Here is a 26,470-nt window from a genome sequence, read left to right as displayed (position 1 = left end):
CTCCTTGTCAATGTTGTGGAGATGAAGCTTCTCAGAATAAAAAATTTAATCAAAAGAACAACGGGGCATGAATTTGGCATGTACTCTGTCAGGTTTCTTCTAAACATTGACAGGGAAAGAGTACTCTGAGAGAGCCTCCCAGCAGGCACCATGGAAGCACAAAGCAAGGTGGTTTTAAAATGGAGTGTAATCAGCCTGGGAAGGGGATGGCATGATGTGCCTATGACAGCAGCAAATGCAGCTCTGCAGGAAGCGTAAGATCCAGGCTAATGACCTGTTGGGACAGTTTCCAGCACATCCAGTCACTTATCCCACAATTGCTGCAGGTCTGGCAAACTATAGAGCAGGATGGACATCAGAATAGATGATTGAGCAGTTGAAACAGCAGCGTTGCACTGTTATAGAAAGTCATGTGTTTCCCTGGGTTGTTTTGGTACAAATACACATGCTCAGTCAGCAGGTCTGTGACAATTTTCTGCTCTTCTAGCTCAGGGAGACTTGCTGTCAGGTATCGGTGTTAAGCTTGCTAGAGATGCAATCGTCCACCTAAAGAAAAAGGTAAAAAATTTACGGTTTGAATATTCATTCTTAACTTCTTAGCTTTGGGAGGAGAAGAGGGTAAATGTGTTGAGCAGCTTTTGATGCCTGAAGTTCTAGATTGCATGAAATACTGTCTGTGCAGGAAGAACATGGAGTTTAATTCAAGAATTTGGCTTCACCTTCCAGGCTGTTTATGATCTGGGCCCATCATGTCCAAATGTCCATGTTTCTGTAACGGGATAGGTTAACTCTGCAGGGTGCAGATGAGAAAACTTTATAGCTTAAAGGCCCTGCTCATCTGCACAAAGCAACAGTTTTCTTGGAAACAAAGATGGGGCTGTGAAGAAGAGCCCACTGCAAATGTCAGCACTTCCTCTGAGTTTCAGTTGCCTTCTGTAGTGCAGATACCACATGTACATTTAAAGAACGGTTCACCAAACAAGTGCTACTGTTTAAGCAAAGCCTCCCTCTGTTGGGGAGGAGAGAGAATGACTTCAGCTAGAGCAAACAGTTGTTAGATTCCTTTGTCCTCCTCCTAGCGATCAAACAGTCTCGCAGTACTCCGAAGTCCTTGGTCAGAGATAAAGCTCAGATGTGTACCAAACAAGCACTTGAACTTATTCCTCTGCTCCCATGCAGGTGGATCTCAGCTGGAGGTGAAACTAGTGCTGCTTTGGAAGCATAACATGAGGATAGAGTACTTAGCTGTGACACCCTGGCCCCTGGACCCATCAAAGCGCAGCACATGGGTGGAGGTCACGATGGAGGGAAGCTATGACATCTTGCATGACATCAGTTGCACCATGAGGAAGCCTATCACCAGTCTGTACCGTACTACAGTCATCCGGCGCTTCTGGAACACCTTGCAGAGGTGAGCTGGACCATCCCCAGCAGTTCCCAATGTCCGATGTAACCAAGAAATTCCTTCCTTGGCATACTGGGGCATGGGTTATGCAGGGGACCATCCCAACCCGGGGTCCCAAAGGAACGTGCTCTGAGGAGAAGGCATGACTGGGGACAGGCTTGCCGTCTGGCTGAGGAAAAGACTTGAACTGGCCAGTGACCTAGTCTGTAAGATTTTTTTCATGGTGAAGCTGTTGCTGCCCCTGAGGCCTGATCCTGTGATGCAGACATTCACTCTGACTACCATCCCATGGAGGTGGTGTGTTCTTACGGCACAGCCTTGCAGCTGTACTGCATGGTCACACTAGGAGCAACACCTCATGTCTCTAGGCCTGAAGGGCCTCTGGTTTATAACCGTTTCCTGGCCAGGGTGACTGTTACTCCCTGCTGTTCGGCAGATTCGTTTTCTAGCACTTCATTCTCAACTCTAAACATCCTCCTTCTGTATTAGGCTGTTACACTTGAACTCCCTGAACATGCTCTTTGCAATCAGGCGTTGAATCCCAGCATTGCCCTAGAAAGCTATGTTGTTGTAGATGGGCTCCTAATATGTAGGGTGCGCTGTGTGCGCAGGCACTGGGCTGACTGGGGCAGCAAGGGGCAGTGCATGGGCTTATGTGGCTAACTGCCTCTTCTCTTTCAGCATCAACCAGACAGATCAGATGCTGGTTCATCTGCAGTCTTTTGACACGGTCCCGGAACACTTCACCATTCCTGAGAGCACCAAGAATGGGGTGCCCCTCTTCTACATCCCCCCAGGCTCCACCACTCCGGTATGTTCCCTCTCTTTCCTGTTTAATGTGGGACAGGTTGTCCCTCCTGCCTGTTCTATCTCACACCAGAGGATGCTGAGTCCTAAGAGGCAATCCAGATCTTGTGCAACTCTCAAGCTTCATCTCTTGCTCTTTGTCCTGCTTGTTAACAGAGTTCAGGTGCAATGCAGTGCCTGTGAACACAAAATCACAGGATAATAATAGAATTATAGACTAGTTTGGGTTGCAAGGGACCATGAAAGGTCATCTAGTCCAACCCCGCTGCCATGGGCAGGGACACCTTTGGCCAGACCAGGTTGCCCAAAGCCCGATCCAACCTGACCTTGAACACTTCCAGGGCGAGGGCATCCACAGCTTCTCTGGGCAACCTGTGCCAGGGCCTCACCACCCTCACAGTAAAAAATTTCTTTCTTATGTCTAATCTAAATCTACCTTCTTTCAGCTTGAAGCCATTACCCCTTGTCCTATCCCTACATGCCCTTACAAAAAGTCCCCCTCCAGCTCTCTTGTAGACCCCTTCAGGTACTGGAAGGCCGCCATAATGTCCCCCCAGAGCCTTCTCTTCTCCAGGCTGAACAGCCCCAACTCTCTCAGCCTTCCCTCACAGCAGAAGTGTTTCATCCCTCCAGTCATTTTTGTGGCCTCCCCTGGACCCACTCCAAGAGGTCCGTGTCTTTCCTGTGCTGAGGGCTCTAGAGCTGGACATGGGAGTCCAGGTGGGGTCTCACAAGAGCAGAGCAGAGGGGCAAAATTGTCTCCCTTGACCTGCTGCCCACGCTGCTGGGGATGCAGCCCAGGATATGGTTGGCCTTCTGGGCTGTAAGCACAATCCCATCCCGTACTTTTTCCCCTCTGAGACATCACCCTGTGTCTTTATTGCTGCAGCTACACCTGTAAGCCCCACAACAAGTCTCCTAAGTGTACTGTGAAGCCTTCTCCTGGAGTGATGTGAGACCAGTGGAGAGGCTGGCACCCTTATTTTTGCCATGCTTTTTCAGTGGATACCTCATATGTGTGGAGTTGCTGCTGGCAGTCCTGTGCTGTGGTGATGTAGTTCAGTTCTGTCAGGTGAAGATATAGGATGTGCTGAATAGTTGTTTAATAGGCTCATTGCTCTGAGCACTCATGTGGAAGGTGCAAGAGAGATACTTGTCATCTGCATAGCAGAAACTAAACAAAATGTGAGCTAATAGTTTCCACTGCAAAATTCAAACTCATTGAAGCTCGCTGAGCAGAAGCGCTGCTGTGTTATCTGTTCCCTGCTAGCAGTCTCCTTGGCATCGGTAGAAGATTACTAGTAGATATCAAAGCTAGGGGAGCTTTAAGAGAACTATCCCTTCAGTTTTATTGCTTAAGCCCTTTACTACTTCAGGTTTGCATAGTAAATTTTCACTATGTTGGGATATGTAAACCACAGTGTGTCCGGAGCATCCCATCTCACGGCTAACCACTGCTTTATTTCTGCGTCAGCAGAGTTGCTACAGTTGATGGAATCACAGTGCTACCGTACAAACATGTTAGAGTTGCCCGGTGCCACCCATTGCTGGTGCCCTATTTGCATGAGCAATCTCAGATGAGTTATCTCAATATTTAATTGCTCTGCTGACACAAGCTGTATATCCCCCTCTCAATCAGAGGGCACACCATTACATATGCCATCTTTTCCATGGTTGATTTACTTGATGCTAAGTAGTTAAATTCCCAATTAACTTGACATTTCAGGAACCTAATTTATTTTTGCTTACATTGTACTGCCGTTTCAATGTGAACATGCTTAGTTATTCTGCTGAGAGGCAGGTACCAAAAGCCAGGGATGTGGCTAGCCTGCTAGGCCTACACAGCTCAGCCACTAGAGAAATTCCTGCTCTCTCTGGGTAGAACTATAGAATCGTAGAATCGTTTGGGTTGGAAGGGACCTTTAAAGGTCGTCTAGTCCAACTCCCCTGCAATGAGCAGGGACATCTTCAACCACATCAGGTTGCTCAGGGCCCTGTCCAACCTGACCTTGAATGGTTCCAGGGCTGGGCATCAACCACCTCTCTGGGCAATCTGTGCCAGTGTTTCTCCACCCTCATTGTAGAAAATTTCTTCCTTATATCCAGTCTAAATCTACCCTCTTTTAGTTTAAAACCATTACCCCTTGTCCTGATGCAACAGGCCCTGCTAAAAAGTTTGTCCCCATCTTTCTCGTAAGCCCCCTTTAAGTACTGGAAGGCAACAATAAGGTCTCCCCAGAGCCTTCTCTTCTCCAGGCTGAACAGCCCCAACTCTCTCAGCCTTTCCTCACAGCAGAGGTTGCTCCAGCCCTTTGATTATTTTTGTGGCCTCCTCTGGCCCCGCTCCAACGGGTCCTTGTCTTTCCTGTGCTGAGGGCTCCGGAGCTGGACACAGGACTCCCGGTGAGGTCTCACCAGAGCAGAGTAAAGGGGCAGAATCCCCTCCCTCGACTTGCTGCCCACGCTTCTCTTGGTGCAGCCCAGGGTACGGCTGGCTTTCTGGGCCAGACAGTTTCTTGCTGACTTTTGCCCTGTCATCTTCTCAGGTGCTGTCCCTGCAGCACAGTGGGTCTGACTCGAGCCATTCCCAGTTTGCCTCCTACTGGAAGCCTATCCTTTCCATGGATGCCAACTTCTGGCAGAGGTGGCTGCACATGCATCGTATAGTCCTCCTTCTGGAGCATGACACGTATGTAAACAGCAGGGCTGAGCTCATGTGCACAGTGTGGGCAGTCTGGGGAGAGCAGGGCATCAGTTTGTCCAGCCACACACTGGAAACTCCATTCCAGTTCAGTGCCACTGCAGACTTGCAGCTGTCATGCAGGTGCCTATGGCCAAGGGAAGGGTTTTGCTAGTGGGACATGATGGATGATGAAGGGTCGTTTCTCTGAAAGGGACTGTGGGTTGGGAAATAATCAAGAGGAGGGCTGTTTTCAGGAGCATAAATTGTTTTTCAAATCCCTCTTGGGTTTGGATTTCCTGATTGCAGGGGGTGTGGACCATTCAGTTGGAGCTATCCCACATGTTTTTGTTTGCCGCTGGAAGACATCTTCCCCAAAAGCATTGCTTTCCTGAGGCTGGTCCTAGTTGCAGAGTTATGTGAATAATGGCCATGTGTTGCATGGCGGGAGACAGAAACGGTGCCAAGTGGAGAGCAGGACCCCTGGGCGCGCAGCGAGTGTGGCTCTCGCCGACAGGCACAGGCAGGCGAGGAGCTTGAATATTGGCTGCTGTGGAGGATGAAGGCTGATGTACCCGTCAGAGAATGAGTTGGAATGGATGTAGCAAAGTCTGAGAAGAAGAAAAACTGTTTTTTAAATTACTTTCTGCCACACTCTGCAGGCCTGTGCCCAAGCACCTGCACACGCCGGGCAACAATGGCCGCTACAGCACCATCCAGTGCCGCATCTCTCACTCAGCGCTCACCTCCTTGCTGCGGGACTGGAGCAGCTTTGTGCTGGTGGAGGGCTACTCCTATGTCAAACTGATACACGGGTGAGTGGCTGAAGCAGTCCTGTGTGGGGAATCGGGCATATGGCCAGACCAAAGATCCAGTTAGACCAGTATGCTGTGATGGGCAGGAAGCAGATGTCTAGAGGAGAGGATAAGAGCAAGACGAGTGGGTATGAAACCTTGTGTGTTCTGAACTGCTGCCACTGTGTTCCAAGCGTAGCCCAGAGGGAAAGGGAAGCCATCAAGCGTTTCTGCATGCTAGAACTGACATGTGTTGCTGCCAAGTTGTGTGGGCTGTTGAGCTCTGTGGAGCAGGCCTCCGCTTGGTCTGACATGACAGAGCAGCAAGGTCCATGCTATCTCAGCCCTGTCTTAATCCCTCCTCCCTAGCTCTGAGGATCCCACTCCTTCCTCGTTTTATGTGGTGCGGATCATCTCCAAAGCTCCCTGCATGGTCCTCCGGCTGGGGTTCCCCATTGGCACACCTGCACAGGCCAGGAACAAGGTGAGAGCTGGCTGGCTGCTTCTGGGGTAGGAGCAGAGCAAGAAGTTCTGCGTGTGGAAGTGGTGGGTACATCACAGGTGACCCTGTGGACAGGTATCCTGTAGTAACTAACTACTGTGCTAAGGCTTAGATGGGTGTAAATTTACTGTAACAGAAAGGAGCAGTTTGGACAAAGCTTTCTGTGTTAAGTCTATGAAAGAACTAAATCCAAAGACTTGCAGAGCAATAGAATAAGTGGTCACATGAAAATTTTTCCCACTGCTTAATTCAACTGTGGGGCTTGATGTGACTCAAAGGTTATCTAGTCTTATCCTTGTGACCAAAGCACAATCAATGCTCTCTGTCAGGAACAGCATGTACTTGTCTGACTCATCTGTAAATACCTTTGTGATGGATGTACTACATGTTCCCTAGGCTATCTGCTTCAGTAGGTGGTGAATTGTGTATATATATTCATAAAACCATAGAATGGTTTGGGTTGGAAGGGACCTTATAGATCATCCAGTTCCAACCCCCTTGCCATCAGCAGGGACACATCCCACCAGACCAGATTGCTCAAAGCTCCGTGCAGCCTGGCCTTGAACACTTCCAGGGAGGGGGCATCTATATAGTAGCATTTGAGCAAGGAGGAGTTAGAGTTAAAATGAGAACAATGTCCTGCATGAGCAGTACAGGGAGAGAAAAAAAAAAAGTAATAACCAGAAAATATTTTAAAGAGATGCAAATCTACTAGACAGACTTTCAATAATATCTTAGTACCAAAAGAAATGGGCTGCCGTAGTGAGTGCAGAAGGTGGGGTTTCTGTGTGGACTGTTTCCCCAGCTTTAATGGCTAAGACTAGTCTAAGAGTTCCTAGGTAAGTGTGAGAAAGACGTCCTGCTATTAATCTGTGTGAACTTTTTGTTACAAACAAGAGGTTTATCATTAAATCTTGATCTCTTGTCTTCATGGAAGATATCTTTGGTTTGTCACACTTAGCTTTAGTGTTAGATTAGTCTGAGGAGAAGCTGGCAAACATGGGAAGGACCATCTCTTTCTGAGATAATGAACCCAGGTAACACTAAATGCTCTGGCGCTCTGGAGGATCTGCTCTTTCATTTCTTTAGAGGATCCAGGCTTTGGGCCTGATTGCTGGGCCAACACATGGGCTGGTAATGCCAAGTGACAGGTTTTAGGAAGGAGTCCCCTCTGGCAGGTGTAAGTTAATACCTGTCTCATGAAGAAGGTGTGGGACAGGCACCGTACCCTGCAGCTCTGGGCAAGCTCCAAATCATTGCACCAGAAGCTGTATGTAGATCATAAATTGTATCATGCACAATATTTTTTATTTTTTTATTACTTTTTTTTTTTCCTGTCATAGGGCTGATTAACTAGCCAGTGTGAAGGGCACCAGCAGAACTTAGCCCACCTTGTTTAAGGGGAAGGGTTTTTTGTGTTGAGCTATTCAAATTTCCAGTGTTTAAGGGAAGGAAAGCACCTGGGACAGTCTGGCTTTCAGAAGGCTTTTAGTGAGACTCCGTGTAGAGTGTAACTGTAGAACTGGAGTAGGAATGGGGTGGCGTAAAACAGGAACTGTCTTAGGGAACAAGGCAAAGAAATTGAAAAAGTGCTCTGTTCTCATCAAAGCAGAAGCTGTTTGTGGTTTTCACAATCTTTTTACTAGTCAAAGGGTGGGGAGCTCACCTGCAGGTAGGTAGCAGGTAGTGAGCTGGGAAAATCTGCAGGTGGCACAAAGCTATTTGGTTTTCTCTGCCCTTTCAACCTGTGTGCTTTGTGGATACCTAAGCAGCATGGTGGTGGCTGGAAGCCAGTTGATAACTGCAGAATAGTGCACCTTGGATTGGGGAGCTTAAACACCATCAGTGATTCTGTATTATCAGTATGAAAGCATGAAGGGGACCCAAGTGGCACTGTAGTGCAGAAAAGAGTTCTGTTTAATGTCTGAGTTTGGGGACACTGCTTTCCTTGAAAAGGACATAATAATGATGGGGAAAGTTGCTGAAGTAATTAGTGCTGAGGGGAGAGGTGGAGAGCTGCTGTTCTCCTGTTTGCCCACAACGGTAATGGAAATTAAAAGGAGTTGAATGAAGATCGTGAAGAGAAACCTAACCATGGAAATTTCAAAGAAAACACTGGGGCATTGTGGAGATCAGATGCTGGTGTAGGTAGAACCATATTCAGAGCTGCTAAAAGCTAAAAACAGCAATCAGGAAGCTGTTTTGAAAGTGTCTTGGAAAAAATTAACCTAAAAAATAAGCTAAGCTCTTGAAAACTTTGTGATGTGAACGTGATAGTGGGGGAACACATCAGCTGTGGGAACAGTCTGGCTCTGTCTTGTGTGTACTAGTTTACGTTTACTGTAGGCTGCGGAGGAGAGGAGGAGGGGAGGAATGAGGGTGGGTACTCAGACTCCTTCTGTGGAGGAGCTGGCATGCAATTAATTTGTTTTTCATCAGAGTTATGGAAGGCGATTTGTTCAGCCTTGAAATCATCTTTTGACATTTTTTTGACCTTTATTTTGCTTTAAATATTTGTAATTGTTAAAATGTGGACCTAAGGGCCTTGTGTCATTTTGATCTTGATCTTGCTAGAGCCTCAGAAGTAAAATGACCTTCAACTCCTATTTGTCTGTATATTCAAGGAGTATTCTATTCTTTTTAGTCAGGCTCTTGTTATGAAAGCTTCTTTTGAGTAGCTTATGTCTCCAGACAAAGGTGGTCATGTTTACCTTTTGCTTTTGCCATAACAGATAGTGGAGGAGTTGCGGGACCGAATCTTGCAGCTGCGCTTTCCCCACAGGGTCCAGAGCAAGGAGGCAACTCCAAAAGCAAAAAGGAAAATGTTTGGCAGTAGTTCTCCCTCCAAGTCTCCACCTGTAGCTGGGGCCCAGTCAGCACTCTCAGACAGACCATGCCTCGTTGTGCTGCACAAACCCTTGGAGAAGCTGCTCATCAGGTAGTGATGGAGATCCGGGCTATCAGCACAGCCTCTTTGCCCTGGGAGGTTGGAGAGAGGAGGGTCTGTGGATGTGCTGCCAGCTGCAGGAGGGGTGTGCTGTGAGGCTGCTGCTTGTTGGGGTGGGTTCGGGTTGCGTGGCTGGGAATGGCAGCCATAGTCTCCTAACTGATATGATGCAGACGTAAATTTAGTTACTGCTGTCTGAACAGGATCCTGTGCTGGGCTAACCATGTTCTGCTGCTGGGGGTCTCTGCCCCAGGCCCAGCAAGTGGGCTGTGAATCCAGACAGCTGCAGCCCCGAGCAGACCATTCTTTCCACCTCAGCAAGCCACACTTCTGCCCTCTCCTAGGTATGAGAAGCTGCCTTCTGACTATCGAGCCCCCTTCATTCTCAACCTGGAGCATCCCCCGGTGTCCGGCCCCCTCACTATGGTGGCCAACCGTACTGCCTCTTCCACCCTGGCCTCGCTGTCCCGATACTTCTATCACCACCGCTGGATCTGGAGCGTCCAGTCGGGGCTGGCACCGGCTGTGCCCATCACTGCTGTAGCCCAGCTCCTTTCCACGCTCACAGAGTAAGTTGCACATCTGAACCAGGGTGCTTTCTACAGCTAGTCCTAGGGATGCAGAGAAAGCAGGGTGGATCTGAGGCCTGATTATAGGTAACAGTTGAAGCTGCTGTGCAGAGGGTTTTGATCCTGTACACAGCTTCTAAAGCTACTTGGGCCAGTGCTGCTTACCCAGTTCTGCACTTGCAGCTCGGGAAAAGGAGAGTCCTGAAAAACATACAAAATGGCAAGAGGTGTTACTGTGCCAGGAGTATACTGATCTTCACACAGGCTGTCCTGTGCAAAGTGTCACATCTCCCTATTCTCTGTGTGTAGCTCCCTCTCCTGAGAAGGAAGGTGTTGTGGGGTGAAGGGTACAGGCATCCTTGTATTGAAGGCTTGCAGTTTGGGTAGAGAAGTCCTCCATGTCTGACTGCCTCTCTGTTGCCAGAGTCCGTCTGTCAGAGGGTTTCCATTTTGCATCCAGTGGGGATGGAATTATCAACATGGTGCTGGAGCTGCCCATACAGGTGAGCCTGGGTGCTGCAGTGTGGACTCAGTCCTTCATTGCTTCTTCTGAGGTGGATTCACCTTCCTGTGGTGGGATTTCCCATCTGCTTCTACCACATGCCCTTGACATGTACAGGGAGACCTGCCTCCTCCCCTGAAGTAAAGCAGCTTGCGGGCTGGGCATTTTCCTGACTTCATCTGCAGTTAGAGAGCTGCTTTGCTTGTAGGGACATGCTATGCTGGAGGAGTTCTTAGGGCTGGGACCAGCCTCGCTCTTTCCACCTCTGCTAGTGGAGCTGGGTGGTGGGGCTGTGTTGTGTACAGGGGCACTGAGGTAAGTGTGGGCTGTTGCTGCTGGCCAGGCTCATGCAGTGTCTCCCCTCCAGATTGACAACTCCAGTGAGAACAGCAGCGGCAGGGAGAAGCACACCTGTGTCGTCCAGTACATCCTCTTCCCGCCCCACTCCACCTCCACCAAGGACAGGTGAGGCTGCCGTCCTGCTCCCAGGGAGGGGTGGCAGCGGGGTCATAGCTCCAGTCTTGCCCTTTGTGGGCAGTGTGGGGAGGAGGGAGTCCCCCATCACCTAGCATAGACAACTGACTGTCACGGATTGCTCACCAGTTGAATGGGGCTTTTCCTGCAAACCTAGGGTTTGTGTGGCTCCTTTCACAGCTCTGAGAGGAACTGTGGTGGGCTACTGCCTCTGTGCCATCTTGCAGGACTTGCCTTATGTTTTTCCTCCAGCTTTTCCACAGATGATGACAATGATACGGAGGTAGAGGCCATTGAGGTGGACACAGAACTGAACCTGGTCACTGAGTGCTGGGTAGAGCCACAGAGCGGCCATGTCCACAGTACAGCTGACAATTGGAAGCACCTCCATGGCTTGTCCTACCAGAAAATACCTAAAGCGGTGAGTCCCTGCAGGGGTAGGGGCATGGGCTTTTCTGTGGAGGGAGAAGGGTTTATTGCAAGTGCATCACAACACTGCAGGTTGAGGGCCAGAAGAGATGGGAATGCTGTTAACAAAAGAGCCTGAGATTTCTAAAAGAGGAACTGAGCTACTAGACGGAAAAGGTTTCTGGATCACAAGGCAGTGGATGCAATGCTGCTCCGGGGTAGGTGGGAAAATACAAATTACTTTGTCAAGAGCTATGCCACTAGAGGGGAGTGAGCTGGACCAGAGTAGGGTTTGCAGGCAGTACTGCCAATGCATCTTCTGAACATGGCAAAAAGAGGCTAAAGGGCTCTGGAGAAGGAGGGAGCAAGGAGTGAGAATAGGGCAAGTCAGGGGACGAGATTATGGGTGTTTCCTCTCCTTGCTTTTTGACTGTTTTCTCCTGCATTTTGGGGTAATAATTCTGCTGCATGCAGCTGAGCCTTGACTGCTTATTGCAGCTCTATCCCCGGGACCTTGCCTGCATTGCCACCGTGCTGACCTTCGAGTACATCAGCCAGCTGTGCCAGAACAAGGACTGGGTCTGCCCTCCTTCAGACAGCAAAGCTACTGAAGGTGAGTACAGCCTATAGGTCCTAGCAGGTTTGATGGAGCAAGAGGCAGCTAGGCCCTGAATGTCTCAAGGCTCGTTAGAGGTTTCTGGAAGGTGGAACAGGTATTTCAACAGTGACTTTGTAGACTTTGATGACTATGGGTCACTTTGCAATTTCGCTAAGCTGCCACTGAAATGGCTTCATCCTGGGAAGGCCATAAAAGCACTGAGGCTTTCTGCCTAGGCTGGAGAGGTGACTAGGTGACCCTGCTTGAGCAGGGGGTTGGACCAGATGGCCTGCAGAGGTCACTTCCAACGTCTACTATTTTGTAATTCTGTGGGAATGGGCTGGCTTCTGGAGCAGATGAAAGCTGAGTTCACCTATATAGTGATGGGCAGGGTGTGCCTGGGCAGGTGGTCGTACAGAAGTTGTAAATGATGTGAAGGAAGAGCTCCTCTGTTCTCAGCTACAAGATGCAGTTTCCAGAGCAGTTTGTGAGACGCTTGCTTTCTGGTGGTCCTGTTCATCTCTGGACAATCTGTGCATGCTCCCTTAGCCCAGAAAGGTAGGGAAGGGGACCGTAGGAGGTCTGGTCTGTCCTCTTCCTTCAGGATAGGATTGTGTATGTGGTCTAACATTATTAACGTAGTTCTTCGAGAACTCCAGTAGTATTTTGGGGGGTTCACCCTTGTCAGGCAATCTGTTCCAGAACCTCACTATTTTTGGTTTCTTCTCACTAGTTCACCCCGTCCTAGATCTTTTGTTTGCTTGCCTTGCAGTGAATAACACAGCAGATATTGGTGGGTTTGAGGGAGCTGGGATCATGCCAAAGGCTGAGGGCAGGACTTGAGGGAACCCTGTTGTATCATATCACTGGCCCTGTGGGAGGAGGAGAGGGCCAGGAAAGCTCAGGGCCTAGAGAGCAAAAACTCCTTCCTGAGGAAGAGGACAGGAAACACCCGTGGGGATGTGCAGAGCCTGCCAGATGGGAGACCTCTCCCAAGAGCAGAAGGGTCCTTGACCCTGACTATGCCGGTAATTCAGGCTGCCTCTGGCTCCCAGCATGGTCGTTGCTCTCCAGCGGTGTTACCTGTAACAGTGATGTACAGTTTTTGTCCCCTGGCAGCCTGAGCTGTGTAAGGCCTCGTGTTGGTTCTCCATCCTTACTTGTATGAAGGTGGCAATAAGCCCAGGGGACTCTTACAGTGAGGTACCTCTCTGTAGGTAGCTCACAACCTGCTGCAGCCTCCAGCAGGCTTTGCCCTTTCCCCACATTCATGCTTTGTATCCCTCTGCCCTCCTAAGCAGAGGAGTTGGGGCAGTGTTGTTGTGTATCTTCATTTGTGCTACCTGCACTGTGTTTAGGGCTGGCACCATGCCTGCGGTGGTGGCCTGGGAGGCAGGGCTGTGTGATGCCCACAGGCTTGTTACATTCCCAATTCTTGTTGCAGATCCAGACATGGGGGCTGGTTTTCGTGTGCATGAGATCCCATTCCAGTTCAACCTCATGAAGCTGTTGCCCAGGTGTCAGCAAGTTGAAATGTTCTTCCTAATGCTGACAAGAGGTAAGTGCATCTTCACCACCTGCCTCCTCTTGTCCTCCTGCCATGGCTATGGGCACCCCGCTCTGTGTGCTTGTCTCCCTGGGCAGCAGGTGTGTGAGGGCTGCCATGCCTCTTTCAATAGCTCAGCGCTGTTCTTCCCATCTCTGCAGCCCCAGGGCTGTCCAGATATATTGCTGTCTTTCTTGGGAAGATAGTTTTGAAAGAGTTGCTTTTGAAAACGTTAAACCTAGGCTGTTGCTCTGTGGTGGTGGTTTCTTGTCTTTAGCCCCAAACATCTCCAGAACAATTACGGTATCAGGGTGAGTCAGTGCAGGGTAGCTGATGATGCTGGAACTCGCGGGCTTCTCAACACCCTCCGAGTCAGCCTTGCAGGGGTGCTGGGGCAAACTCCTAGCTGTGTGGAAGTGTCACTTTGCAAAGGGTTGTCTCCTGGGGGCCTGGGCAGGTGGTGGCTGTGGAGATGCTGTCTCTGAAGCTGCCATGGTTCTGTTTTGGAGCAGAGAATGAGGAGGTGACCAAGGACTCTTCGTTTGTGCCCAATGAAATGCTACTAAACCTCTTCCATGGCTGCCTGCAGCATGACCTCAGTGACCGCGAGATTCCCATGGCTGATGCTGATCATGTGGTTTTCATGGAGCAGGTTCTGCAACGGGATCGTGATGGGCATCAACCCCCCTTCACACTCCCTGTGATCAGAGGTAAGGGCCAGGAATGTGGCAGCAGTGACGCTGGCAGCTGGGGTGTTTCAGGAGCCTGACTTTCAAGTCTCTTCCTCAGCTGGTGTTTCTTAGGTTGGTTTCTCTGTGTTCCATTTCAGAAGAAACCCTGAAAGCCTCTGGGACCCTGGAGCAGCAGGATGCTTCTGCATCCTATCACCTTGTTGGCAGCAATGGCACCAGGGATATGACTGGCTCCACAAGTACTCTGCAGGTACTGCTATGCTTCTGTCCTGCTCCTGAGCCCCCTCTGAAGGCAAGGCGGCAGCTGTTGAGGAGCAGGAGAGTTAGTAGAAGGATTGAGAACAGATTGAAAGGCTGGTGTTTTCTCCACACTTGGCAGCAGTTTAAGCTGTAGCCTGTGGTTGAAGTCAAGCAGAAATCTGGTAGGTGGATGGGAAGTTGCACTCGCCGTGGGCCTAGCCTGTTACAGCAGTGCTGACGCTGTGCTGCAGATTGCTCGGAAATTGTGGGCAATCACTGCCTAGAGGTTAGAACCAGCCCCAGCAAAGCTGGCTAAGCATCTCCTGACTGTGCTGTGTTTCCTGGAGCCAGGCTGCCCTGAGAATGGTGCAGGGGCTGGCCAGGGTGAGTTCAGCACTGTGCTGAACAGCAGTCCTGGAGGAACTTGCTGTATGTGGTTGCTGCCTGCCTCAGGGTAGTCCTATGCCATGTGCTGAGAGCTTAACCATCTTCTGCTCTTTCATCAGAGCCTCGGCAACACAGAGCTGCCTGAGGATGATGTGACCCTGAGTGACACCACGAGGCCCTTTCCCCCACAGTGGCGATGCTATGCCAAGCTGGTCAACCCACAACATGTGTTCCTGACCTTCCTGCCAGCCACCTTCTCAGGTGAGGCCGCCTGTTGTGGGGATGGAGAGGAGGCAGCTGTCCTAAGCACCTCCTCAAGAAAACAGCGAAAGCCGAATTGACTCTGCTAGGATGGAGAGAAAATCGAAGACCAGAGTCTAGACCCAGTCTTTTTGCACCATGTGGCCAGGAATAGAGCAGTGCAAAGTGATGAATGTCTTGGTCTTCTCTCCTTGGACATGGTGTTGTCTACATACTGCTTTCAGGCAGGGGTTGTGGCTTTGAGCCATTTGTTGGCTTCAACCATTGGACCGTTTTCCTAGTAGAGCCCTTGAGGTTGTTTATGAATGAAGCAAGGATACTGCTAATGGAATGGTCTGTGAGAGTCTGTGCTTCTGGGCATTGGCACTGGTCCAGCATCCGCTGAGCTGCTGGTGAAGGCTGCTAGGCTCGGCTGGAGGCACTTTTTGGAGTTGCTCCTGCACACAAAGAGGTAGCAGGGACATCTGCCTTCTTGGAAATGTAGATGGAAGAGTTAAACTGTTCTCACTGGACAGAGGGTGATTTTATTTTGTTTTCTTCCAGATGTGCAGAAGCTGATGGCTTGTGGTTTGGACAAAACTCCAAAAGATGAGAGTCGATCTGGAGAGGATACCTTGGGACCTGTCTGTGCAGAGCAAGTCAGGGCTGAAGGTGAAGAAAGAGATGCTGCAGTGCCATTACCTACCCTCAGCGTAACACCAGCCCACGGTACTGCCCTCAGGACAGCACTTTGCTAAAGTATTAGGGCAATATCCTTGCTATTCATTAGCACACTGTTGGGCAGATTGAAGTAGGAGGAAGAACTTCTGCCTGGCAGTCAGGGTGGGGACAAGGGGCACAGCGAAGCCTCAGCCAGCTTTTGTGATGTTCATGGGTGGGTGTGGGAGTGTAAAGAGAGCTGAGTGCCCATGGTGCAAGGGTGGCTCCCTGTGGGCAAGGAGGTTGCAGGTAGATGGAGGCTGCTAGGAATGGCAGTACTGGGCTGCACTGGAAAGTTGGTGAGTCTTGTGCTGCGATCCAGACTGGCACTACCAGCAACACGTTGTCTTAGGGAGAAGGGCACAGGTAGTGCCTTGAGGTACGTGGGAATTGGTTGCAAAGCCCCTGCTGCAGTCAGCCAGGCCTGCAATGGGGACAGCAGGTAGTGCTGCTGCAGGAAGTGATGGTGAACAGTTACAGCTGCGTGAGAAGGGGATCAGGATGGCCAAAGCTCTGGGCTGACTGATTGGGTGCTGGGTGAGGAGATTGGCTGCTGGGGTCTGCGTGGTGAGCGGCTTGTAAAACCAATACCTGCCTGCGGATGATGCTCTGAGGGCTGTGACCTTTCAGACCAGGACTGAGGAGCCCATCGAAGGCCTTTATCTCAGGACTGTTTCTTTTGCAGAAGTGAGCCGTGACCCCGGAGAACAGGGTGGCCCCTCGCGGAGAGATGTACGTATCTCCTTCTGTCGCCAGAACTCGCAGTCTGAGCTGGGCGAGTGCCGCCGGTTTCGCTGTCCCATTTACATCTACAGCTGCTCTTTGGAGCTGTTACGAGAGCAGCTGGTCAGCCCACGGGCACACCGTCCTCCCCGGGATATCTTTTTCAGGTAATACCAACCATGCGTGATTCCTAGACAGGAAATAGAGGAACTTCCTTGACGAGGGGCTGGCTCTAGCCCTGCCTTATTCTCTTGACCTGGCCTCTCTGCCTCATAGTAGCCACTGCCTGTGCACGCCCTAGGGCCCTTCTTTACTGGCGCCAGAGCCATTTAGAGTGTAAAATGTGCTTCATTGGTGCTGAGGGCTGTGGTTCCTTTTTTCCAGATCCCAGTCTCTGGAACGTCCTCCTACTGCTGCTTGGCTAGACCACAAGCATAAGGAGTTGGTGAGTTACTGCACGCTGCTGCAGGAGCACTCCCACCAGTGCTATGTGAAAGGTGAGGAGTGGGACAGTGGGAGCTGAGGCAGGGTGGGGGCTGGGGCTGGACCTTGGATCTTCTTTTAAGAAAGCAATGTCTCATTTTTCTTGTGATCTTACGCTGAGCAAAGGGAGGAGCTGTGGGACTGATCTCCCACTAGGAGGGATTTAAAGATGCCTCTGCGCATTCCCCACGGGCCTTACGTAGGCTGTTCCTGAATCTGTGGAGTGCTGCCTGGGGGAGGGGGCCGTTCTTTGATTTTTTTTTTTTTTTCTTTTTTTTTTTCCCTCTCACCTTCAGGGTGGCAGATCTCTAGGGCACTGTGGTGTGACACAAGCCCGGGCTAACATGTAACATGAGGCATTCTGGCTGAGTCTTGTCTCCCAGCACCTGCACGGGTTGCAGCTCTGTGTTGAGACTTGGTGAAAATCTGTACGTGGCTGTTGCCTGACTCCCACGGCCTTGCATCCTCGTGGTGGGGCGCTCAGGCACTGTGTTTGATGTGTAGGGCTGTTCAAGAGCCTTCAGCAGTCACACAGCATCAGCTCCCAGGACCTGCTTACAGCCATGGACTACTGTGAGGAGCTGCTCCAAGAGATTGATATCACCAACTTCCTGCTGACGGTGTGCAGCCATGTCCGCTCGTTCCGAGAGAGCCACCAACATTTCCGTATACACTCCAAGACAGCCAGCTTCCAAGTGGGCAGCATAGAGCAAGAAGAGGAGCAGAGCTCTAGGGAACGAGGTGTCTTGGTCTCTGAATCAAGGTAGGGGCCTGCCTCAGTCTTGTTTCTGTTCTCAGCATTGGGCCAGGGCAGGTCTTTCTTCAAGCATCTTCTTTTGCCTCCTAGAAGGAATGTTGTAGGGCAGAGTCTAACAGAGCTACATGAAAGAACAAATATTTCCAGTGGGTTGCCCACCAGGACCTTCTCTTTTTGTAATCTCTGGTGACATCCATCCTTTCACTTTGGCTTGTAGTCTTAGCTCATTACTGTCCCATCTGGCCTGAGCTGGAGGGCAGTTTGCGAGTAACTCTCAGACTTGTTGTTTCTGGAAAAACGACACGTCTCCTGCTGCTTAACTCGTTTGAGTTCGCTGTTGAATCTGGTGAAAATGACAGGTTTTTTATCTATTTCTAATGACTTAAGTGTCTTTTTTTTTTTTTTAATTAAAACTCTGGAAAAAAATTTGCAAGAGAAATACCAAGGCAGAATTGGAATATGCGTGATGCTAAACTTCCATCCTTCTATTCCTTAGGGTATTTCTGAGGTTTGTGTTGCCTCTGGAAACTTAAGGAGGAGGAAAAGCACTCTACTGTGCCTTAGTGTCTGGCAAAGAAACACCCTGTTTAGGTCCTTTGTCCTGTGTTTGCACTTGACTATCCTCAGTTCCTTTATGTGAGTTCATTAGCATTTGTTCGGAATCCCCAATCCTATTTCTTCTTTTCCTGTAAGTCATCAAGATGAGGCTGTGGTTTTGAAGAACACTCGGTGTTTGGAAGGTTGGATGACTTCTTCGAGAGCTACTTTCCCAGAGAAAAACTGTGGCAGCTTTTTTTTGTTGATCAGATATTACAGGTCAACTATCCCAAAGCAGATTTTATAAACTTCACTGAAGGATGTACAGCTTGTGACACATTGCACCCAGATCTGCCATCTGTATTGCTAATTCGAGTACCTAGGGAGTACTTTGACCAACCAACATCCCACTCCCCGGATTGCTTTTGCTGAGTTTTAGGGACCGATTCTGTCATGGAGCTGCTGAGTGAGCATGGACCTGAGCTTTGTGCTTAGGTCTGTGCTGCCAAGATGCTAGGCGTGCTGGCATGGTGGTATTTGCCATGAGGTGCTCTGGACTGGGTGTTGCTAATTTGGATTGCTCCAAGCCTGTCTCTGTACTCCGCCACGTGTCTCTGTTTCCCAGGGCGGGTGTGTAGCATGGTGTAGAGTGCCTGGCCACAGTATTGGCATTGTTAAGCTACCTCTGGCCTGGCTTCAAACAGCCGGAGCGCTTATCTGGGTTAGTGGGTGGCAGGAGGGTTTCTGGGGCTGTAGGGGTGGGGGCTGTGGAAGTCACATCATGTTTGTGCAGATGAGGTGTGGGGAACTGTGGAGTGGGGTGCTTGCAGGGTAGATAATACATGTAACTACTCTGGTTTCTCGATTTCCCTGTCTGACCTGTCCACAATCCTGTCAGTGCGGAAATGGAGGACTACAGCGAGCAGGACTCCCATAACGTTGCTAGCCCCACAGAGGAGCCAAAGAGCAGTATGGGCACCAGCTGCTGTGCAGAGTTTCCCCTCTCGCTGCTGGAAATCGGGCAGCCCTGCCAGGCGCACCCTGACTTGCATAAAATTATCCAGGTGAGGAGTGTGAAAGTTCAGCTTGGCTCCTGCAAGAAGGTAGAGTGGAATGTCTGCTTCACGTTTGGGATTTATCTTTTAGGAAAAATTCCTGGAAATTGGAAGTTTACATTTCAAGCCAGTGCCATCAAATCCTCACTATTTCTTCTATTGCCCACCATCAGCCAAGAAAGAGGTAGGCATGGTGCTGCCCTGGCAGGTATCTGGCCCTTGTGGAGGGAAGTAGCTTTGCTTGGTGTCAGATCTGGATTTGGGGTTGGCAGACCCATGTGTAGACTGAGCTTCTGGGGGGCCCATCCACAGCCTGCTTCACTCTCTGGCATGTTTCTAGTATCTGCTCCTCCTCTCTCTGTCTTAGGAAGAGGCATCTCGGGATCAAGCAGACAGGAAAGGCAGCGAGGACATGGAGGGATCAGAGGCGGAACTGGCAGCTGAAGAAGGTAATATTTTCTTGCTCTGTCCTGGAGAAGAAAATGTGTCTAGTCTCACTGTGGTGGTACGTTTCAGAGCTTGGCTGTGTCTGGTGGGGTCTCTGGGGATGTGGGCCTGGTTTGCTAACAGGGAACCTGTGTCAACAGGAACTGTGTCTGGGTGCTGCATTGCCACAGAGAGTGACCCAGAGCTGGAGGTGGAGTACCGTGAGAAGCTGGAGCATGAGTTCCCAGACACAGATTCGCTCTCGGACTCCAACACAGTGAACCAGGATGACGACTCCTTCAGTGTGCTGGGAGGGGACTCGCTCAATGAGCAGGAGTTCCTGGAGCAGGAGATGCCCCCACTCTTTGTGCACCTTACCTGCTCAGTGAAGTTGCGTAGCCAGCACAGCTCCATGCCCGTGCAGTCCCTGCCAACTTGTCTAGGTAAGAGCAAGCCTTGCTGTGAGGTTATAGCGCAGTAGGGCTTCTGTTGGGTCCCTGCTGGGTGAGCAGCCGCTGGAACAAACATGCTGTGTCCTGCACAGCAGTCCTTCTGGACCAGCCCAGCCCTCCCTTACGGAGGCCCCAGGGTCTCCCAGCACTAGACAAAGGCTTTTTCGTGAGGTCTCCCACTTGCTGTGGGATGGGTCATGGAAGGTTGAAAGGATCATGGAGGGTGGTGGCGTTCTTGAGCCTGTCCAGGTGTGTGGGACAGCCATCTCTTGCAGTCTCTGTACTTGCAACCGGGATGTGTATGTGTGTAAGCAGAGCTACTTGTTGCCTGATTCCCTTTGCCTGTAATCTCTCCTCAGGGGAAGTTCTGGGCTGCCTGGAAAGCTGTCAGGGCTTGAACACCATTGACTTGGGGGATCTCTGTGTTACCCTGGACATCTTCGTGCTAACACTGCCCCTGGAGATAGAAGTTGTGAACGCAGACATTCTCCACAACAGGTAGGTGGAAAGAGGCCCAGTCACCAGCCCACCTTCTGCCTGCTCTTCCCAACCAGCCAGTCTCGGCCTCTCTCCGTGTGCTGAATCTCGGGATTCTGCTTCTCACAGAGCCTGCCACAGCCCTAAGAAAACTGAAATTTTTCCAGGATAGGCTCAGCTTCTCTAGAGATCCCTTTTTCCCCTCCCTGGAGCCTGTGTCTCTATCTTCTCTGTCTCAAAAGCTGATGCTCAGCCTGCTCTCTCTCCCTCCTGTGACAGATGCACCTCGGAGAGCAGCGTGTCTTTCACACGCTCTCCAGGGCAGCCGTCCTCTTTCCGCTCGGATGAGGATATCATGCACAACTTGGAACGTCTCCCATCCACAGGAGATGAGAGGTATGGCACTGCAGGTGTAGCAAGCACCACATGGGTTCCTTTTGCTGCCTAGGAGCTTCACTCTGGTGGCTGCAGGAATGAGAATGACTGGTTGATTCTTGTCCTCTCTCCTAGGCACCCTGCACTTTCCAACCTCCCTGGAGTGCACAGGCAGGCTATTGAAGCCACTATGAATGAGGTAAGCCAGCCTTGCCTCCCTCTTGCTTCCAGCTGGAACAGTGTGGCCACAGCGCACAACTGCTGTTTCACACTTCCTAGCCTGCTCCAGGCTGCAACCTCTGTCAGCTGAAGTGACTTTCAGGCCTTGCTGGTATCACACGGGCCATTGGCCTTGTGCTCCTCAAAAGTGTGGGATTACCCTAACAGAATTCTTCCTGCAGTTGGGGTGGGACAGATAGACCTCTCTTCCAAAGACCTTTTCTTAGGTACATTCAGAAGCTGATGAAGGATGTAGGTGATGAGAGGGGCTGCCCTCAGCCTGTTGGGACTTGGATCAGAACTGGGGCAGCCATGCAAATGCTGGTCACCTAGATCTTGCTCTGTGTCCTTGCTCTGCTCAGATTCGCTGGCTCCTGGATGATGAGATTGTGTCTGCGCTGCGCCACTCACAGGTCATCAGCACCTCCATCCTGCACCGGGTGGCCACTCACATCTATAACTCCAAGGGGCGGCCCAGCTGCCACAGCGAGGTGGTGCTGCTCCAGTTTGTCTTTGGACCTGAGCACTCTCTGGAGAAGTTCAAGGAGGTAAACAGAAAGCCCTGAGACAGCATCATACACTTAGCTAGCAGGATGCTTATTCTTCCCTGTGTTGCAGGAGTTCAGAAGAATGGCTCTGCCAGGCTACATGCTCAATGCAGAAGGCAGTGACTACCACTACATCTCCATCAGCCGCCTGCACTCCAGGCGGGCAGCTCCAAACCCATCAGGGACACCCTGCTTGCAGCAGCCAGCTGGAGGGGGCACCAGGACAGTCCTGGGCCAGGCAGGCCAGGATGGGAGCAGTGAAGCAGAGGCAGAGGGCTCCGAGCTGCAGCATACAAGCTGTGTCCTCCCAGAAGAAGCCCGAGGTCTCTGGGGGTGGCCGGACAGCGAGTCACGCGTTGTGCCAGACACAGGAAACCCCGTAGGTGCGGGCAGCCACACGCAGGATGAGGTGAGAGACACTGATGTGGTCTGTTGGTGGGAAGGTGTGGGACACTCTGGTAACAGAAGGTAGAAGGATGCAGGAGAATAATGGGACTCTTTTTGGTGCCTGTTTTTCTGGTCATGTTTGCAACCCTGGCTTATGTGCAGGTCCCGGGAGAAGCGCTGAGCCTGGAGCAGAGCAGAGCTCCTGGCCATGACTCCCTGGAGGAGGCTGCTCCAGAGACAAGCATGCAGTCGCTGCCATCCTCATCCTCCGAGAAGGGCAACAGTGAGAAATCGCCATTGGTGACACCATCTGCAGCAAGCCTGGCTGACTCTGTAACACAGGGCAGGGAAGGTAGGAGCTGTGAATGTGGGCAGGATGTACCTCAGCCTCGGGAACTTCTAAGGGGAGAGCCCAGTTCTGGCTGTGGCATGCAAAATATGACTGATTCTCCCATTCCACTCCCTGAACACCAGAATTTGTACCCAGTACTGTTTGTCTCTTCCTTGCCAGGGTGCTGGCAATTCACTGTTTAACAGTACCCAGGGTAGTGGGCTGTGCTGCCGCACCGATATCCCCAAAGTTCCTGGTGACTCCAGCAATGGCTGCGAAAGCCCCATTCCCTCGCACTGCCTCCCCATGGCCAGCGCTGCCTGGTTGTCCTGTGGTGTAATGTTTCTCCAGCACACAGGACGTGTCAAGGGGCTTTGCAAGTGCATTTGTGATCAAACCCCTCTTCTCTTTGCAGGCTTCAGCAAGCAGCGTCCCAGCCGCGTGCAGAGCCTGGTGTCAAGCCAGGGCAGCATGGACTCCGACCACCTGGGTGAGTCTGCTGGGGCAGGGGTGACCGACAGCGTGCAGCCAGACACTGGCAGTGACACAGCAGTGCAGGGACATGGTGGGACTGTGTGCCTGGGCTGGGGTGACCCCTGGGAACAGGGCTTGTGAGTGGCTCTGATCTCCCAGAGGCTGCTGTGCCCGGGGAGGAGGCTGGCTTCCTGGGGCTGGGGCTGAAGTGAGGATGCATTGCAGGTTACGATGGGGGAAGCAGTGACTCGGAGTACGAGGAGGCGCTGATGAGCGACCAGGAACCCAGATGTCCCCTCATGCCAGATTTCTGGCTCATCATAAAAATCCAGCAGGACCGAGTGGAGGTCTATTACCACACACGGTAAGGAGGGTCCCCTGTCTGGCCACTGCTTGCCTGTACCAGGACCTAATTGCCACTCCCTCATCTCGGGGCAGGATCTCCTTCCTGGCCCATGGGGGGGGAGCTGCAGGGCTAGGCTGGTGCTTCATAAGGGGAAAGCTGCCATCCTTCCACACCTTGTTCCTGCCCCCAGCATACAGGGATAGGCACTGTCCAGGTGCCCTGCTGACCCCTCTCTCCCCTTCCCTGTAAAGCAGCCTGAGTGTGGAGAAGGCAGCATCAGCAGAAACAGAAGAGGAGCAGCCAGGGGAGTGCCAGGCTCTCAACCAGGTGGTGGTGAAGAAGATCAGTGAAATCTGCAGGGTTGTCAATCAGGTAACAAATCTGCAGAGGGCAGGGGCAGAGCTGCCAGTTGTGAGATGCTTAGATGAGAAGGGACCTCTGGAGGTTGTCTGGTCCAGGCCCAGCTCAGAGAGGGGTCTGGGGAGCCAGTTCAGCTGGTGGAGTCCTAGTTTGGGGGTCAAAGGAAGAGGGACTCAGTCTGGCCCTCAGCTCTGCTCCTTGCTGTCTTCTATGGGCTGTACAAGCAACAGAACCAATCTTCTCTCATCCTTTGCAGCGCTTGCTGCTGCAGGACCTGCATGACAGCCACATATGCAACTCATTACTGGTGGCAGAAAGTGAGGAGGACATCTGGAAGAGTGAAACACCGTATACCTCATACAAGCAGCGTGTCATGCCCACAGACGGTATGAATACTCCCTTGGCTGTGCCTTGGCGGCAGTCCTACTGCCTGCCCATGAGTGACTAAAAGGACAGTGACTTCCATGCTGTGGCCCCAGCGATGTCCTATGTTCTTTGTAGATTACTCTGTAGAGGAGAGCTACCAGCCCCGGGACTACCTGGCTGCCACCATGCAGTTCATGCCAGGGCACTTTGCCTGTGATGTTGTGTGGAGCACACTCATCCATGTGCATTCACGCCTGAAGATGGGCCCCAACATGGGGGTCTCGCGAGGTGCGTACAGCCCAGGTTCCCTCTCATTCTGCATGTCAAGGGTCTGGCTTCTGGCTGGATTGGCACACCAGAGAAGGGTCTGTGGGATAGCTAACATCCCATGTTGCCCACAGCTATCCAGGCGCTTCGCTCGGTGCTCAACGCCTTCTCTGTGGTGAACAGGAAGAATATGTTTGTCTACCAGGAACGTGCCACTAAATCTGTTTTCTACCTCCGGTAAGAAGCCATTGTGGCTTATTGGCCTGACCCTGCCCTGCTATACATGTGTTACACCAGACTGAGAGCTCCTGGGGCAGAAAGTGTCTGCCCAGCCTCAGGGACCCTGCTGTGACCCAAGCAGCAAATACCTGATTTCTGATGAGTCAGAGTCACATCAAGCCAGGCCCCTCCTGCTCTCCCTGCACCAAGCCTTTACATGGGAGGGAAAAGGATGATTTTTTTGAGGGAGCCAGAGACTAGTTTTTCCAGAAGCTCCATATCGTAAGGACTAATCCCCAGAAAGTGCACAGGGGGAGCAAGGAAGACATGGAGGCATGATGCTGTTGTCCTTGGGAATAGAGGCTGACGTGCCTTTCTCCTGTATTCAGACTGACTGAAACCACCTACAGTGGGAAGGTGTGGGAAGCAGAGAGCGTCCTTAGTCCAGCATCCCGCTCACTGGCACTGACACGCAGCCAGGAGCCCATTTACACTGAGGATCTAATGGTGAGTCTGCTGTTCTCTGGGAGTGGATGTGGCTGCTCTTGGTCAGAGGAATGGAGAGAACTCAGTAGTTCCAGCAATGTGGATTTTATGTAGGGTAAAACTTAGACTGTGGATGTGTAGAGTGGGGCAGCAGTGAGTGGGTGCTGCCTGACCTTGCTGACAGCCCAGGGCAATGATGGATCGGGAATTCACATGGAAACTGCTTCTGTGTGGCTGATTTTGCTTCTGCAGGGTTCTCGTTCCTCTCTGGATGCAGCCTCGTGCCGTAGTGTGGACTCTGCCCGCCCTGTAGGACAGGTAGACAGGCACATCCAGCTGATGGTCCATGGTGTTGCCCCAGCAGGTAAGTGTTACAGCACCTGGCAGCAGATGGACTGTGCGGATGTAAAATCAAAGGAATAGAGCTCTGCTCCTGGCCCACTTTTCTTGAAGAGCAGAGAAGGTATCTCCCTCCTGAGCAGGCTGCTCTTCCTTAGTGCAGAGCTGCTCTCCGTTCTGTCTGGATGGGAACATGAGGAAAGGATCCATGGCCCATAATGAAACTTCCTGCTGACCAGGTGGTTTATGCCAAGTTTCCCTATGCAGGAGTGAATTTGTCTTTGCCTGCTGTACCAGCGGTCTTTTTGGTCATGAATGGGTAGAATAAGATGCCTAAAGAAATTGATGGTGGAGAAAGACGTGTTCCCTGTGGGAAGTGATGTGAGGGTGGTACACCCTGAACAGGCAGGGAGGGGTGGCTAAGGTCATTCTTACTGGATGGGGTGCAAAAGCTGCTTGTACCTCTGTTCACTTGTCAGGGTCTGAGATCACAGATGAGCTGGTGAAAGTGCTGCGCAGACGGCTGGATGAGGCCACCCTGGATATCATCACGGTGATGCTGGTGCGGAACTGCAAGCTGACCCCAGCAGATGTGGAGGTACCTCACTGGATAGCTGTTCTGCTCATCCCAGAGCCTGTGACACTTTCCTACTTTTTGACCTGTCTCAGCCTCTCCTGCCCCAGGGCGGGGAAGGCCAAGGCAGTTTGTTGCATCCCATTCCCTGCTCCAGCACTTGCTCAGGCTAGCGTTCACCGAGGGTTATACTGTGTGAGTGCCAGGGTAGGTGGGAGATCCCCGTTGCTGGGGTTTGCAGCATGGCAGAGCCTCCCTGTGAATGCCACTGGAACATCTGCCTACATCTGTCTCAGGATGCTGTCTATGGGCCTGGGTTCTGCCTGCCATGCTCTCCCTTCGCATAGCCAGCTGGTATAATTTGGATCAGTCTCAGAGCCCCAAGGCATCCTGCTAGTCTCAGCTGAGCTTTAAAGCCTTCTCTCTGCAGTTTATCCAGCCCCCGGGGATGCCACCCACAGAGGTCCTGCAGTTCACCCTGCCACCCTCCGCCCTGCCTTGGCTGCATGCGGTGGCCTACTATCTGCGCCAGAACCTGCTCATCTTCCTGCACACCCCAAAGTACACGGACAGCAACGTGGAGCACCACTTCAAGGTGAGGAGGGCCGTGAGCTGGGACAGCAGTCTGCCCAGCTTCTACCTGTTGCTGGGGGCAGCTCAGTCGCCATGTTCCCAGCTCTGCCACACAGTGTTGGGGAGGAACAGACGTGGAATACTGAAGTGTGGAGGAGTTTCGCAGGACTGCGAGCAGTTCCTGT

The 26,470-nt window shown here is 51.5% G+C and overlaps 1 protein-coding gene across 7 annotated transcripts in view; it reads left to right on the top strand.

Moving 5' to 3' along the window:
- SZT2 (SZT2 subunit of KICSTOR complex) overlaps positions 1–26,470 on the top strand; it is a 62,743-nt gene that overhangs the window by 13,057 nt on the left and 23,216 nt on the right. For 2 of the 7 annotated variants that reach the window (XM_075424702.1, XM_075424699.1), the window contains exons 10-48: positions 1,180–1,411; positions 2,087–2,216; positions 4,759–4,901; positions 5,555–5,707; positions 6,056–6,170; positions 8,921–9,126; positions 9,480–9,704; positions 10,129–10,207; positions 10,574–10,671; positions 10,933–11,101; positions 11,587–11,701; positions 13,131–13,244; positions 13,745–13,942; positions 14,062–14,174; positions 14,671–14,812; positions 15,356–15,520; positions 16,197–16,401; positions 16,619–16,731; positions 17,222–17,480; positions 18,910–19,075; positions 19,158–19,250; positions 19,434–19,515; positions 19,654–19,935; positions 20,304–20,442; positions 20,701–20,817; positions 20,932–20,995; positions 21,378–21,563; positions 21,634–21,972; positions 22,113–22,302; positions 22,697–22,771; positions 22,981–23,119; positions 23,353–23,473; positions 23,718–23,847; positions 23,963–24,115; positions 24,229–24,331; positions 24,703–24,820; positions 25,052–25,163; positions 25,618–25,736; positions 26,143–26,307. In XM_075424702.1, coding sequence (XP_075280817.1) covers positions 1,180–1,411; positions 2,087–2,216; positions 4,759–4,901; positions 5,555–5,707; positions 6,056–6,170; positions 8,921–9,126; positions 9,480–9,704; positions 10,129–10,207; positions 10,574–10,671; positions 10,933–11,101; positions 11,587–11,701; positions 13,131–13,244; positions 13,745–13,942; positions 14,062–14,174; positions 14,671–14,812; positions 15,356–15,520; positions 16,197–16,401; positions 16,619–16,731; positions 17,222–17,480; positions 18,910–19,075; positions 19,158–19,250; positions 19,434–19,515; positions 19,654–19,935; positions 20,304–20,442; positions 20,701–20,817; positions 20,932–20,995; positions 21,378–21,563; positions 21,634–21,972; positions 22,113–22,302; positions 22,697–22,771; positions 22,981–23,119; positions 23,353–23,473; positions 23,718–23,847; positions 23,963–24,115; positions 24,229–24,331; positions 24,703–24,820; positions 25,052–25,163; positions 25,618–25,736; positions 26,143–26,307 — 5,867 coding nt within the window. Of the gene's footprint in view, positions 1–1,179; positions 1,412–2,086; positions 2,217–4,758; positions 4,902–5,554; positions 5,708–6,055; positions 6,171–8,920; positions 9,127–9,479; positions 9,705–10,128; positions 10,208–10,573; positions 10,672–10,932; positions 11,102–11,586; positions 11,702–13,130; positions 13,245–13,741; positions 13,943–14,061; positions 14,175–14,670; positions 14,813–15,355; positions 15,521–16,196; positions 16,402–16,618; positions 16,732–17,221; positions 17,481–18,909; positions 19,076–19,157; positions 19,251–19,433; positions 19,516–19,653; positions 19,936–20,303; positions 20,443–20,700; positions 20,818–20,931; positions 20,996–21,377; positions 21,564–21,633; positions 21,973–22,112; positions 22,303–22,696; positions 22,772–22,980; positions 23,120–23,352; positions 23,474–23,717; positions 23,848–23,962; positions 24,116–24,228; positions 24,332–24,702; positions 24,821–25,051; positions 25,164–25,617; positions 25,737–26,142; positions 26,308–26,470 lie in introns of those variants that run through there. The other 5 variants (XM_075424698.1, XM_075424697.1, XM_075424703.1 and 2 more) reach the window with 4 other exon arrangements.

The sequence above is a fragment of the Opisthocomus hoazin genome, chromosome 6, assembly GCF_030867145.1.
Source record: "Opisthocomus hoazin isolate bOpiHoa1 chromosome 6, bOpiHoa1.hap1, whole genome shotgun sequence".
Taxonomy (NCBI): Eukaryota; Metazoa; Chordata; class Aves; order Opisthocomiformes; family Opisthocomidae; genus Opisthocomus; species Opisthocomus hoazin.
The sequence above is the reverse complement of the archived record's forward strand: the minus strand, read 5'-3'. Positions and strand labels throughout refer to the sequence as shown.